The 15,569-nt window shown below is 38.0% G+C and overlaps 1 protein-coding gene across 2 annotated transcripts; it reads left to right on the top strand.

The window, feature by feature from the left end:
• The first annotated feature begins 1,140 nt into the window (after nt 1-1,140).
• On the top strand, nt 1,141-15,568 carry matr3l1.1 (matrin 3-like 1.1). 2 transcript variants are annotated; one of them, XM_079479150.1, is made up of 22 exons: nt 1,141-1,256; nt 2,005-3,678; nt 4,968-5,029; nt 5,328-5,366; nt 5,447-5,496; nt 5,734-5,834; nt 5,917-6,027; nt 6,119-6,250; nt 9,405-9,521; nt 9,825-9,949; nt 10,056-11,328; nt 11,494-11,569; nt 11,669-11,703; nt 11,792-11,923; nt 13,207-13,346; nt 13,417-13,693; nt 13,778-13,909; nt 13,988-14,118; nt 14,295-14,376; nt 14,479-14,566; nt 15,046-15,167; nt 15,244-15,568. In XM_079479150.1, exons 2-22 carry the CDS (start codon nt 2,065-2,067, stop codon nt 15,271-15,273), a joined length of 4,869 nt encoding a protein of 1,622 aa, XP_079335276.1. In that variant the 5' UTR covers nt 1,141-1,256; nt 2,005-2,064; the 3' UTR covers nt 15,274-15,568. The 2 variants fall into 2 exon arrangements, with proteins under 2 accessions (XP_079335276.1, XP_079335277.1); XM_079479151.1 differs by lacking the exon at nt 1,141-1,256 and having other exon boundaries at nt 1,936-3,678.
• Nucleotide 15,569: the final 1 nt, after the last annotated feature.

The following is a 15,569-nucleotide window of genomic DNA, read 5'->3' as shown; positions in this document are numbered from 1 at the left end:
AAACATGCACTCACATTAACATTCTGTTTTCCTTTTCTGGCCAGTATATTCACACTTTGTCTGGAAAAATATCTGACAGATGACCTTGAACATTCCAGTAACACATCACTTTACTTGCACTTGAGTGATTATGACTATGACCAGTATTCATGAATCAGATTTTCAAGGAATACTTCAAAATGAGACGAAACAGGATTGTAAAAGCTGTGATGGGAACTTATAAAGAAAGAGAAAAATATCTTTATAGAAAGAAAGAATACACAGATATACGGTTCTTTTTTCCATTCCTAAATTGTCTCTTAAAAATACAGTTCCTTACGAAAATCATTTAAAAAATTGATCTAAATGGGTTGACTAGCCTATTGCATACATAGATATTACTGACTGGACCTTTAATAACATTTTGTCATAATAGCACAATATAGAATAGGTTGTGTTTCCAGGAAATACAGTGACACCACAGACAAATGAGCCTAAATCCAGACTTATGATGATTTCAAGATCATGGGACATTTTGGACAAATTAATAAGTATGTAGGCCTATGTAACACAATGTTGATTAAATATGTAAAATCTGCAAGTTATCAACATAGCGCCACAGACTCTTATACACTGCGACACAGAAATTAAGCAAACTTTAAGAAAATGTATAAGACAACGTACTCACCAAGTACCCCTCAGATCAACCAGCACCTGCAATGATTGTACACCGGAAGTAGTCCAAGTAGATTTCCACCTTTTCTTAAAGGGGCGACATCCGTTGTTGTAACGCCACAGAAAAACATTTGGGGGACACAGCTGTTTTCTTAGATGTTACAAAATATGTCATTTTTAAAACAATTTAACACAGTTGATAATGTTTGCGTTAAAAAAATATTGTTGCAATAACATGCCATGATACCTCTGAGGTAAGGCAGGAACATTGTTACAAATTTTGTTACAAATGCAATCTCTCACACTCAATTAAATATGTATTTAAAAAACAAAAACGCAACTATTAATAGTGCAGAAATTGTTTATCCTACAGAATAAAGACATGCTGACAGTTGATATTTTATTGGTATTTAAAGTTAAATTCACGTGTCGTAAAGTAGAGGGACAGCACTTGCCACCACAAATGAAGATGACCCAACACGAATTGGCTCTTATTTTGAAATATCGCTATTCCGGTCGAAAAAGGGAAGAAAACCGTCTTACGACTGAGCGGCCGCTTTGCAAAGCTTCGTTGATCCGGTCTTTTACTTCAGATTCTATAGGTGAGTCGTATGAGTAAAGAAAATCAACTTTTTAATGACTTTGTATATCATTTATACTTCGGCGATACCTTAAATTATCGTCAAATTACCGCGAACTGCGTCAGCAGGGGCCTTTAACGTTAGCCTTATGGCCAAACGCACCGATGAACCATTCATTCTAAATATTACCTGCGAACCATTTATTTCTCTTCAACCTCGGAAAAAATAATACAACGTGTATAGGATAAGTTAAAATAACCATAGTGAATTTTCGTAATGGATGTGATTCGAAATGTCAAGCAGTTTTAGCATCATGGGGTGTGCTAAATGCTATGTTGTCTGACATATTAAATTTCACTAGAATTATAAACGCAGTCGGATAACCAAATAAAGTATTTGTACCTTCAGATGTTAAGTTCTATCTAAAATGGTGACCATTTGCAGAACCTTATTAACATAAATGTGCATAAAAATGAAGTAAATAACGGTATAGCAATTTATGGAGATGGCTCCAGCACAACCAACCTGCTAGTTGCCCTGTTACTGGCTTGCTACAGCTGTTTTTCCAAAGTTACGTAAGACACACCCACAGACCTCACAACACATCTGAAAAGTGTGAATGTTTGATTTCTCATCTCAAGGTAAGCGTGATCAGGGTGACAGACTTGAGCAAGTTGACCTGCTCCATCCCGAAGCTGATCTCATCATTGTTATAAATATCAATCAAGGAGAACACACATTCTCGTTACATTCCATCTTTTATTAACAGGTGAAGATCCACCAATACTGCACGAGCTGCCATTCTTGGCGTTGCCTGGCCACTTGGGACATGTCTTATAATAATCCATACCGAAAGCCGCAAGATGATTTCACTACAAGTCACGATGGGTACCCGGACTCTCAACATATGTATCACAGAGAGTCTGGTGCTTACAGGTCAAGAACCGGCACCACATCTCCAGAGCAGATTTACTCTGCACTGTCTCTTACCTCAGAAGAGTTGTCTTCTATTCCACCTGGTAAGGCTTTGTCCTTTCTGCAAAGCTGTGGATTAGATGCTGGAGACCTTAAAACTCTTGCTGAGCTCCCAGAGCATCTCATCTCTGCTGAGAAACTTCCAGAGCTTCTCGGCGAGATTAAAAAGAAGAAAACTGCCAACATGTCTTCATCTAGGTCCAGCACACTTCAACACGGTTCATCAAGTCGCTCCTGGGAGGATAGGAGATACACTGAGCCGGTTGAGTATTCCTTAGATTTACCTGTCTGTCCGTCATATTCCCATCATCGAGAGCAAGCTCAGACCTTGGATGACCGGTGGGGAAATGTCCAACCAGCTAGCTCTTCAGCACAAACATACACAAATTCTGAGTCAAATTATGTGGTTGAATACAACCATCTAAAAGACAAAGACACTTATTTTGATAAAGCGGCGTATGATCTAGAACCTGCAAGGCAGAAAATGGCAGCTGTGTCACAGTCTTACTCTAACTACAGCAGAGACAACAGTCAACCCGCATATTTGTCCAGCAGAGATGTCGGGCGACCATCACAACTGTCCAGCAGAGATGTCGGGCGACCGTCACAGCTGTCCAGCAGAGATGACGGGCAGTCCTCACACTTGTCCAGCAGAGATGTCGGGAAACCATCTTATGTGTCCAGCAAAGATTTCGGGCAACCGTCGTATGTGTCCAGCAAAGATTTTGTGCAACCATCGTACCTGTCCGGCAAAGATGTCGGGCAACCAGCGTACCTGTCCGGCAAAGATGTCGGGCAACCAGCGTACCTGTCCGGCAAAGATGTCGGGCAACTGTCATACCTGTCCGGCAAAGGTGTCGGGCAACCATCGTACCTGTCCAGCAAAGATGTCGGGCAACCATCGTACCTGTCCAGCAGAGATGTCGGGCAACCATCGTACCTGTCCAGCAGAGATGTCGGGCGACCGTCGTACCCGTCCAGCAGAGATGTCGGGGAACCATTGTATCTGGCCGGCAAAAATGTCGGGCAACCGTCATTTCCGGCCAGCAAAAATGTTGTGCAACCGTCGTATCTGGCTAGCAAAAATGTTGGGCAACCATCGTATCTGGCCAGCAAAAATGTCGGGCAACCGTCGTATCTGGCCAGCAAAAATGTCGGGCAACCGTCGTATCTGGCCAGCAAAAATGTTGCGCAACCATTACCGCTGATCCCAAACCTGTTCAGCAGAACTGTTGGACAACTCTCCAACCTTTCCAGCAGAGGTGGCAGCCGTCCCCCACAGCAGTCCAGCAGAAACAGTCAACCTTCACACCTCTCTGGCAGAAATGTTGGTCAGGCCTCTCATCGCCAGAAGACAGGGGCTCATAAGGTGCCAAACAGGAAGGAGGCGTCAGACTTCCATGGAAGAACTCCACCAGTATTTCCCTATGCTTGTGTACTCTGCGAGATCACTGTTCTCTCTAACAAGGTAAGTAGCATTTTCGCTCTTACAGATCCTGCATTACCAGCTTTTTACCAGAGTTTTATTTGTGAAAATACACATAAACATACAGTGGCAATACAGGTAAGTCAAAGTGGCTTGTATATAACCCATCAAAGGTTTTGGTTACACCAAAATTCTCCCATTCTTTACTTAGCCTCATGTTGTTCCAGACTGGCATGACTTAAACACTGCTTTGTTTTCAAAGCAAAAAATGTTATTCAGAGACCATGCAGGGGCTGTCAAGTTTCAAAAATGACAAAATTATACAGAAGTATAATAAAAAAAAACATATAGTGATGCCTTTGTAAGAGAAATAGTATGTTTAAATTCAGCTTTCTTGTAGCTAGAGTATGACGCTTGCCACGCCTAAATGTCAAGGTCATGGGTTCGTACCCAGGGATTGCACATTCTCAAATACGAAATGTATAGTATCATGCAAGTTGCTTTGGATGAAAGCGTCCGCCAAATGCATGAATGTAAGTTAATTGCATCATATCTGTGGTTTATGCAGTGTTTTTTACACAAAGCAGTAGAATTTCTTTTGTATTTAAGCACCCTTCATGGAGTAATCCTAGTATCTCAGGTAAATACACAAATGTTCTGTTCACACAACAGTGCTCCATTTCTTTCAGGTAAGATACCATATACACATCAATACCCAAATATTGGTGATCTCTGTGATGTCATTATTGACATTTTATACATGGCAGGGTATTGCTAAATCAGAATATATGCTGCGACAATGTCATCGTTTTTGTGGCAAACTTTTACATTTCTGCAGTTCTTGATCCAACTTAAGTATTTCAGTTGAAAGTCATAATGAGTTAACTACTTCTTTGACTTTTGTAAACAACGAGTAAATGCATCATCTGCATTAGAATGTTGTTACTACGTCGGTCAGTGTGTTTCAATCCTATCTTCACATTGGTAATATACTGGTTTTACTGGTAAAGTTGTCTTGATTCACTTAAAATGTATGATGTTCTGTTACTTTTGGAGCTTGACAGCTTCTAGTTACCTTCGAGTTCCACATTAAAAGTTGCCTGGGTTTGGAACAAGATGAAGATTAATGATGATTTTTTTAAAGAACTTGAATCGCATTTGATGGAATCAACATTGAGAAGCATTTTTCTATATGTCTTGTGTGTCTTAAATGCTATTGCAAAGATAAATTGTTCTCACAATACAGACATGAACTTTGTAGATAATATATGTACTGTAAATGATACATATTGAGTGAATTTTTGTAAACTAGGCTCTTTCCTCTGTTGTAGGACTGGTCTGTGCATATAAACGGACCTCAGCATGCTAATAGTCAACTCAGTCTTGTGGAAAGGTGAGTTCTCTTCAGTTGTATTTTCATTATGTGTGGTCATATAGTCTGATGGTTGGATGGGGGGTTAACAAGTTTTTACTTGGTTAATACAGATTATAAACCTTTTATTTGAAACTGCATGCACTGAGTAGTAATTAAAAGAACAATAATACCAGGTTGAGTTCAGGCCGAATATGGATCTTCGTGATAATGAGGTGCATGTGAACATCCAATAAGCAGATCTGCATGATGCACCAGGATGTTGGTTTCCTATGTGGTAATTTATTTTCTGCTGTCTTATCTGTTTTCCTACCTTTAGATATCCAGAATGGGATCAGAAGATCCATTCTGCTCGCAGGTAGTGTCAGTCCCCAGTATGTTATATTATTAAAAACATGCTTTCATTAGTTTGTTGTTAAAATTTGCACATTGTTTCAGGAACGAGTCAAATCCTGAGAAGCCACAATCTAGAACAACACAGGAGCGAGGTAAAGTCTTAAGGTCTTCGCACATACAGTCCGAAATTTTCGTATGCGGTTTGTAGTTAAGGGCGCTCGTTTGTACGGTGTCTCTGAATTGTCAAAGGATTCATTTTTTCACGTGCCAATATTCCGGACGCAAATTGTTGACTCTTGCTGCCTTTACTCCTTTCTATATCTGCATTATATCTGAGCATCCTATTTTATGTTCCTGTAATATTAGAATTTTTGACTCTTTCCTTAAAGGTGAAACATCAAGCAGTAAAAATGGTTCCTCGAGCAGCAGAAGCATATTGTCAGGCGGTAAAAGCAGCAATGACCTGAATAAAAAAGAAGTGAATGAGAAGGTACGTTTTTGTTGGTCATTTAAAAAGAATTTATGCCGTAGATGATTTAACATTTAAAGGTCATTGCTATGTTCAAACACAGTGCAAATTGGTGTGTGTAAAGTTCGAGGTGGATGAAGTGAATGAACCTTACCTGAAACAACTGCTTGGCCAGTTTGGAGCGATTGTCAAATTGACCATGTTTTCTAGGATGGTATGGATTTCAATGCTTTGTTTTTGCAAATATTTGAATGCGTTTCATGTCTAAATTATGAAACCTAGTAATAAATACGTAATATTCATAGGCTTTTGTGGAGATGGGATCAACAGACCAGGCGGGCGATGTAGTGAAATATTTCCTTCAAAACCCCTTGAAGGTCAAGGGCAAGCTTCTAGAATTTTCCTTGTCGTCATTGTCATCATTCAGTATGATCCAGGTGAACGATGCTCTGAAATGGCTTTCTTGTTGCAAACAGCTATACAAAAATTGCATTTTAGAATGAACAGTAGAAGCGTAAGCAAAATAAATTAGAATACAAGAAAATGATGCATATGACTGTCCAGAAATTAACTTTTGGTCTGTTTGGTGATAATATAACACTATTTTATATTTAATTTATATTATCTTATTGTATATTAATTAAAGCGAAATTTCAGAGGCAATTTCCCAATGTTTTACATGCCCTCAAGGCATCCTAACTGAATGACTTTCTTCTTGAAGATGAATGCAGTCGGAGTTACCACGTATCACACTTTTTTTTCAAATGGCGGTGACGAAAGTAGCGATGTGCATGAATGTTAGAATATTCGATCCGCAATAACTATTAAAAAATGACAAATGCTATTCGAATATTCTTATTTTTCACAAGAATTTCAGCACAGGGTTAAGTTACTGTTACAGAAAACGTTAGAGTTGTCACGTCTTATTTAACGCTTCCTCACTTCATCTGTAATGATTTTACAATATATAAAAAATCCTTTGTACGTGTTCCTAAATCTTTGTTCACTCAGATCGCAAGCTAGTTTAAATATTTTAAGTTTATACATGGAATGCCCAGATCGCGTGTTATGCCGGCTCACATCACCATATTTAAATGTTTCAAACTAGGGCTGGGCGATATGGCTTAAAAAAAATTATTCCCGATTTTCGATTTTTTTTCTATTTCTTTTTTTCTATTTAAAAACAAACTACAACTGACAAAGAAATTGCTCAAAACAAATGTACTCTTTATTTTGTTCTGATTTTCCTTTATGCAGTTTAATCTAAATTTCCCATTGGGGCATAAGTGTAACAGGAAACAAGCCTTGAAACATGCTTGTAAACGAGATGGCAGGCCCTGCCGTTGTAAACAGTGAAAATGTAGCTTATCAGTTTTCTAATAACCTCAAACTTACAGTGACACAATGCACCTTCAAAATAACTTAAAATATAAATAAATAATTTAATTGTGTGTCCCTTTTTGGTCAAATAAATGTGGCAAAAATGACAAAATTAGATTGTACAAAAATACATACAGCAGTGGTATTCATAAAGTGCAAACAACACTTTAAACAGTTTTCCTGAATCCCTGAAATTGTAAACAAAATGAAACATCTACATCCATTACTTTAGTTTCAACATTCTTCATTTACACATTTTTAGCCAGGAAGACAAGCCTGTCTACTACCCCTGGCTTGAGGCATGCCCGGTTACATGTAACAATGCCCTCTCCCACACTGAAAAGCCTTTCTGATGGGGCACTTGTAGCAGGGACAGACAAGTGTTTTTTGGCCAGATTACTGAGCCTTGGGAAGTTTGGTTCGTGACGCTTCCACCACTGAAGTGGATCAGTGTCTGGGTGTGCCGCTACCCTCTCAACAAAATACATGTCCCAATTAGACGAGAGAGCAACTCGCGTTTGGTGTGAACACTCGGGAGCGTCGGTCGTAGAAGTTAAAGAGAAAACCGATTTTCATTAAAAAAAATCGCCTTAAATGTCAAATTCGAGTTAATCGGTAAAATCGATTTATCGCCCAGCCCTATTTCAAACTGTTGAGCCACAGAATTCATTAACATTACTTCCTTACATTAGGTATAAAAATACCAATGTAATATTAAATGATTAACAATAATTCATTTATTACCATAACTTGTATGGAGCGGTTGTTCTTTGTAAATTCTTTCTCTAAAAGTGTTTTAATAAGTTACGCTACGTGGAACATAAAAATGTACATTTCACTGCAACTAATGTTAATGAATTTGGCCGGATGCTTTTTTGTTTATTTTAAAATGTGCTGTGATTCCTTAGTTAGCTTAGTTGAAATAAATAGGACTACTATATTTATTGATGCAAATGCAAAGTTAAACAAGACAGACACTGACCATGAACGACAAAGAAAACAATATTTATAAGTGGTGCTGATCAGCAGGAAATATCTTCCTCAGATGACTGTCACGTAATAAACATGTCTCCGTCTTTGTTGCGGGGTATTTTTTAGGATCTTAACAGTCGGATCAAGCCAGTTTACTTTATTTATCATCAACATTATAAACCATATAGCCAGATATTCTTGTGAGATCTCGGTTTTGTTACCGGGAGTTAGAAGAGCAGCACGTTTTCTCCGTTGTCTGCTGTTAACCGGCTAAGGAACTTTAGGTCTACAGGGTATATGCTTCTTTGTCTCACAAATAACATGTAAAACAAGCTAACAATACATCAAAGACTGTGATTATGCATTTTCGTTTTGTATAACACGGTCCCTTGCCGGTTAAACTGTAGTTTTTATGTATTTCCAACGCTGCTAATTTGTTCAACATTAAAAAATCTATACACAATGTTATATTAATGCGTTATGAATATTTAAAGATAATTGTGATGAAGTAAAAACATAAAGAATTCTGTCTTAAGTTAATTAAAAACAATTAATATTCCTTTTTATGAGCTCAAATATTCTAATATGAAATTATTGAAAAATGCCCAAATGCCTTGACAAAAGCTCCCGCACAGAGTCATTTGCCTGAAAAAACAACCTCAGGATCACGCACAGCTGCGGGATAATGAAATTAGACATTCTTTTTTTTTGCATAAATGCATAAATTTACATTTATGCATTTGTCAGATGCTTTTATGCAAAGCGACTTTCATTGCATTATACTATACATTTGTTAATATTAACATTAATAGCGCTCTCAATATGGATATTTATCTTAAACTAATTAATCGATTCGCTTAAGAAGACCTTTAAGACCACAGAGCCATGTCGAGCAGTTCCTGGATTGAAGGATGCATTTTTTGGAGCTTTAAAAAATGGCCCCCCATTCACTCCCATTCTAAAAAGCATACGTGGTATAACTCTGACTGCATTATTCTTCGTGAACAAAGTCATATTCAGTCGGATGCCTTTAGGGTGACTAAAACATGGAGACATTTTATTTTGCCTCTGAAGTATCCCTTGAATAATGGTCAATTAAATTAAAACTTCTCAACAGTTATTGATTCTTTGTTGAGGTCTAATGGAAGTTAAATTTAGTTGCCGCTGAAACAGTCTATAGAAGACATTATATTGTTGTACATAATAAGAGAGACTAAATTATTTTTGCATATTTCACAGACGACTTGTGTGGTGAGCTTCATGCCATTACCTGCTGGAGAAGGCGTGAGCTCCGAGTTGACAGCCATTGCAAAGCGCTTTGGAGCAGTAAAACATTCCCTGTTTTTGCCAAGCCGGGTAGCCAAATCAATTTAAATTATGGAAAAAAGTCACATTTTTATGACACGATTATTGTGTCTTAATACAAAACATGTGTAAAACCACCACCTTCTGTTCTAAAGTGTCGACTAGATACTAGACCTGAATTATTAATTATATTAACATTTGTGTATATTAACATTTGTGTATATTAACATATTAGTATTATCAGTAATTACAGTCATTAATATCACGGTTATTGTCAATACCACCAGTTTATTAAGACACCCCAATTGAAAAGTTTTCTTCTTGTGGTGTTAAGACTTTGCCGGGTTTTTACAGGGTTATATAGAGATGGGCAGTGCTCAAGAAGCCAGCAAATTGGTGAAGCATTATTCCACCAATACACTCAAATTAAAAGGAAAAACCATCCATGTTAGCTTCTCAGCGGAGTACCAGAAACTTGGGTAAATATGTTTCACTGATTTTGTGTTTTCTTCTCGTATGTTTGTATGTGTGTTATGTACAATTGTTTTCAAGGTTAACGTTTTATTATTTCTCTTCATGATTAAGTCCCGAGAAAGAAGAACCCGTATCCAGGAGCGGCAAGAGGAGGAGGAGGAGTTTAAGCCCACAAAGAAGGTCCCACAGTTCTCGAAGAGACTCTCCCAGTCCCAAACGAAGATCCTCTGTGGAGACGTCCAGGTCCCGCAGGAGTTCTGACTCTAGGAAACGGGGCGAACGTAGACGCTCCAAAGAAAGATCTAAAGAGAAATCAGGACGGAATAACACGTCTAGATCCCGCTCCAGAAAATCACCTTCCAAAGACCAAAGCAAGCAAACTGCCGAGAGTGCAGAAGAGAAAACCGAAGACAAGATGGATCAATCTGACACCGTGCTGGATGACAGTGATCTCGAAGGTGTGGCTGTAATAGCAGATGATTGTGAAGAGCTTAACTCCGAAGATGAAGAGTACATTGAAATTGATCAGGAAGATGATCAAGATTATAATCAAGATGATGATGAGGATCAAGTGTCCTCAGTGGCTCTGGATGAACAGGATGAATTGGAAAACATGCATGATGTGAAAAAGTCTGATGATATAGCTACAGATGTTGTCACGACAAATACAGAGAGTGTTTTAAAAGATACAATTGCAGATGGATCAATTGAGTGCAAGGATGCCAAAGAGCTTAAGGAAAACCAAGAAACAACAAAAGAGGAAACTGTAGAGGGTACAGATGGGTCAGTGGAGTGTAAAGAAGCCAAAGAGCTTCAAGAAAACAAAGAAATAAAAAAAGAGGACAGTTTAGAAGGAACAGATGGGTCAGTGGAGTGTAAAGAAGCCAAAGAGCTTCAAGAAAACAAAGAAATAAAAAAAGAGGACAGTTTAGAAGGAACAGATGGGTCAGTGGAGTGTAAAGAAGCCAAGGAGCTTCAAGAAGACAAAACTGTGGAAAGTACAGATGGATCTACTGAGTGTAAAGAAGCCAAAGAGCTTCAAGAAGACAAAACTGTGGAAAGTATAGATGGATCTACTGAGTGTAAAGAAGACACAGAGCTTCAAGAAAACCAAGAAGCAACAAAAGACGATTCTGTGGAAATTGCAGATGGATTACTGGAGTGTAAGGAAGCCCAAGAGCTTCAAGAAGCAACAAAAGACGATACTGTGGAAATTGCAGATGGATCAATGGAGTCTAGGGAAATGCAGGAACTACAAGATAGCTCAGAGGTACAAAAACACATAACTCTGAAAGTTTCAGATGTACCAAGTGAATGTAATGAACCCGAAGAGCTTCAACAACACAAAGAATTTCTAAAAGACAATACAGAGGCAATGGAACAGGTAAACGCCAGAAGTGTTAACTAACGTTTGAAGTGAGGAATACAGAATACATTTGCTCAAATAAAAATTGTCAGGTTTAATATATATAGTTCATATTGCATGTAATTCATATGCATTATTCTACAATTAAAAAGTCAAACAGAATGTGAATTTGTTTGTGTTTAGGAGGCGTCAGATGTACCTGTGAATCAGGAATGTTGTCTCACCCTAGATGAATTTAAAGAGGAAATGAGAGCGAAAGGTATTTATCACATAATGCTATTCAATAACTGCATACATAATTATGTTTTTTTTCTTTTTTGTGTCCGGGTACTTTTGATTATTTCTCTTGCTTTTTTAGATGATGCAGAGGAGATCTCTATTCCAAGCACTGAGGTTAGTGTGTTTCTCCTGAAAGAAAATGGTCCTTCATAAATGATTCATAAAAAGTATGAGGTTTTACTCTTGGCAAACCTTTTTATAGGAAGAGTATGGCAGAGTCCTTGAGGTGAAAGGTTTTCCTCCAGCTAAAAAATATAATGAAGATGATTTGCTGAACATTGGCAAAAAGTGGGGAGAAGTGGCGGGCTGTTGTGTCGTTCGCAACAATCGAAAGGTAAAATGATCTTAATACTTTGTCAGGGAGCCTTTGAGGTGATGCTGTCCTGTGTTTTATACCTTTTTAAGAATCATTACAACATCGAATAGTTTGAAAGTTGCTGTAGAAAATAGACTACAGTAAATAGTAGATGCAATATGTAAAAATAATAGATGGCCAAACACTTAACTCAATAATACTCACAAAAGTGAGAACCTTTTCGTAATGTTAAAAACAACCGTTTGAACTGATTCACAGAAATTAATTGGATAATTATATACTTTCATAGTCAAGAGTCATGACACATTGTAGGTTTGTCAAACAGGTCTGATGACAATCTTAATGATCAGGATTACTACCTGAGAATGATAACTTACATCGTTCTTAAGTTATACCTTAAGCTGTGCTGTGTCAAATACGTCGCTGTCCGCGGATCCAGTTAGTGTATGTGCACTATTTCATAAAATAACATTTTAGTCCCCTGGCTGCCATACCCAAAGAAACTATTCTGCAAAAATGTCGCCTGCCACGGGAGCAAGTTCAGCCGCTTTTAGATCTTGTTGGTCTAACTCGAGATGAACTTAACGGAGCAGCCCCTAAATTCAGATGTTTTTCATTTCAAATTCAGGTTTTTTTTATAGCAACATACACTGTATTATGATAATATAAGCCAGGTGTTCCCAAACACAGGTACAAAGGTATCTCATGGCAAACATTTAAATTACAAAAAAGCAAAAAAACACACATTCACTCCCTTTTAGGGATGTATTTGCAATATCAAAATACCACATTTTAGGGCTGAACAATTATGGCATACTTGTTTATATTATTCCTCTTGATATTGTAAGTGTGATTCATAATTTTGATTAAAATATAATGTTTTAATAAACGCGGCCAAAAGCTACATGCTTCGTGCTGTGAACACGGCAATTGAGCATCCAGTGAGCAAGCACAATAAACGTGTGATCTATACACAAAAAGCAGTCTGTATAGTCGAGCGATCGATATCTATTAATTCTGCACCAAGGCTGTGGACAGCACCTGTTAACGTAGCACGTATGAAAGTAACCTCCTATGGTATGGTTTGGGAAACACGTGTAGAAAAGGTATACCTGTAGTTAATATATACCTTTAGAGTCTTCGTAGCACACTAAGAGACAACGTTATCGGGAAACGCAGCCCAGATATAAAGCACATGAAAGTCATTGCAATATTTATGAAACGTTTTCAACATATCACCTGTGAATATTTGTTTGTATGATCTTTCTCTATGACAGATAGTAATGTTGCTTTATCTTCAGGTGGAGAAGGCATTAATTGAGATGGTGAATGCTTCTGATGCTTCTAAACTGGAAGCCGAGTCTAAACGGCAGGGCTTTAAACTTGGTGGCAAAGTCTTGAGAATGACGGTTTCAACCAAATACACCCATATAAAAAAAAGGTGAGTTCAGTTTAACGTGCATTTCTTATACGCTTGAATATTCTGATGCATCCGATTTATTTTATTTCAGAGCAAGCGTTGAATCTGACTCTGAGAAAGCAGAAGGTGAAGAGAAAAATGAAGAAGTCGTGCATGGGGAAGAGAAGAACGAAGAAGTCATGGATGTAGAAGAGAGGACCGAGGAAGCCATGGATGTAGAAGAGAGGACCGAGGAAGCCTCATACTCATCGACTGCCTGTGAAGAGATATCAGGAATGCCCGCTGAGACACAGACCTCTGAAGAATTTGCTGAAGCTCAAAAGGAAACCAACCTGGACGCAATAATGGAAACGTCCAGTGATGAGGAGGTAACTTCGACTAATCTTGACAAACAGAACCAAACATCTAAAAGACCGCTCAGCTAACACAGTGTCTTAATTCCTTTACTTTAGGAAGATTATGGCAAAGTTCTCAGAGTCAGAAACCTTCCATTCACTGATGAATACACAGATGCAGACTTTGTAAGCATTGCAGAACGGTATGGAAAAGTAAGACACCATTGGCTGTTTCGCCCCGATCATATGGTTCGTATATTAACACTTAGATTTGGAACCAATTCTGTGGATTCATCCACTAAATATGGTGGCTCTGTTTTATTTTAGGGACTGGTTGAAATGGAACATGCATCTGATGCTCACAATGTTGTAGCTGCAGCCAACAACAATGAAATTACAATCGCTGGGAAACATCCCAAGATTAAAGTTTCAATGAGACACAGCCATTTAAATAAAAGGTATTTGTAAATAATTGTATGCACTTTTAGGACTTTCATTTATATCGAAACTAAACTTAGAATAATACTTGTTACATTGTTAAAATGCATTGAGGGAGGTGCAGCATTTGTCTGGTTGTTGTTTCCTGTATATCAACCTCAGATGTTACCTCTTGCTGCTTCGTATTGGTTCCTAGGTATTTTCAACATGGATCCAGTAACAGTTCTCTACAAACACCTGCTGATATGGAGAATGAATCCAAGACACCAAACCTTAATGTAAATATCTGTTGCTCTATTGATTTGCTGTTGGAATATTAGGGTTTGTCAATTTGGCAAAACATATTTATTGAATACTGTTGTATATTATACTGGTTTTAGGATAATGAATGTGTGAACTCTGTGGATGAGAAGCTGGTTGACACAGCAGAAAAAACAATTGAAGATTCGCTGCTAGATGTTGCCGTGGGTAAGAGCGTATTCATATACACAACGTTTACAAGCCTAAGCATTAAAGGAATAATTCTCCCAAAAATAAAAAGTCTGTCATTTATTTACCCCATGTTTACCTGTATATGACACTTTCCTCTGTGAAACACAAAAGAAGATATTTTGAGAAATGTGTTCATACAATGGAAGTCAATAGGGATCGGTGTCGTTTGCTTGCCAACGGTCTTCAAAATATCTTCTTTTGTGTTCTGCACATAAGTCAGTCTACCATGAATTAACATAAGTGAGGGGAAACAATAAAAATATTTTTTATAGTGAACTGTCCCTTTAAAAAGCCCAGTTGTGGGACATGTTAGCATACCATTCCAATCATGTTAAAATACATAACATTGTAACAGCTATGAGATAACATACTCGTTCACCTGTTGTCAATAAAAGACAACTATTAACTTTCTTTTGCTTACGATGTACAACTGACCTGCGGCTTTATACCAACAGGCACAGAGTTTGTTCGGCCTGTGGTGGGCTACTGCTGCAGCTTGTGTAACGCCATTTATGCCAGTGAGGAAGAGGCCAAGAATGAACATTGTAGGACTGTCTCGCACCATCAAAAGCTCAAGGTTTGCATTATACTTGCATATCTGCTGAGGGGTTTTCCTCTTTAATGCGGAACTAACATTTCTTAATCTCTTACAGGAACGCATGGAGTCAAACGGTTCAACATAAACCAGCCCGATTCAGAAAAGAGGAAAAAATGAGCTGCTTATAGTTAAATTGCAAAGCAATGTACATTGCCTTTTTAATTCGGAATGAGTGGGGAACTGAAAACATGTGTTGTGTGTTTGTTCCATAAATGTATTTTATGTTTGAAATAATGTTTTGTAGTCATGATGCATGTACTGTCCAACAGTGTGTTCTATTACATTTATATACAGTGATGCATTTTGCTCGAAATAAAACACCTGTAAATAAGCTGCGTGTTTTGATTGGACGTAAATAAGCTGCGTGTTTTGATTGGACGG

Source organism: Barbatula barbatula, assembly GCF_947034865.1.
Source record: "Barbatula barbatula genome assembly, chromosome: 18".
Lineage (NCBI taxonomy): Eukaryota > Metazoa > Chordata > Actinopteri > Cypriniformes > Nemacheilidae > Barbatula > Barbatula barbatula.
Note: the sequence above shows the minus strand (reverse complement) of the source record. Positions and strands in the feature narration are given on the sequence as shown.

Coding starts and splice junctions, on each gene's coding strand:
- matr3l1.1 (XM_079479150.1), top strand. CDS start 2,065: ATGTCTTATAATAATCCATACCGAAAGCCGCAAGATGATTTCACTACA. Junction 6,251..9,404: donor CATCATTCAGTATGATCCAG/GTGAACGATGCT, acceptor CATATTTCACAG/ACGACTTGTGTGGTGAGCTT. Junction 11,329..11,493: donor ATACAGAGGCAATGGAACAG/GTAAACGCCAGA, acceptor GTTTGTGTTTAG/GAGGCGTCAGATGTACCTGT.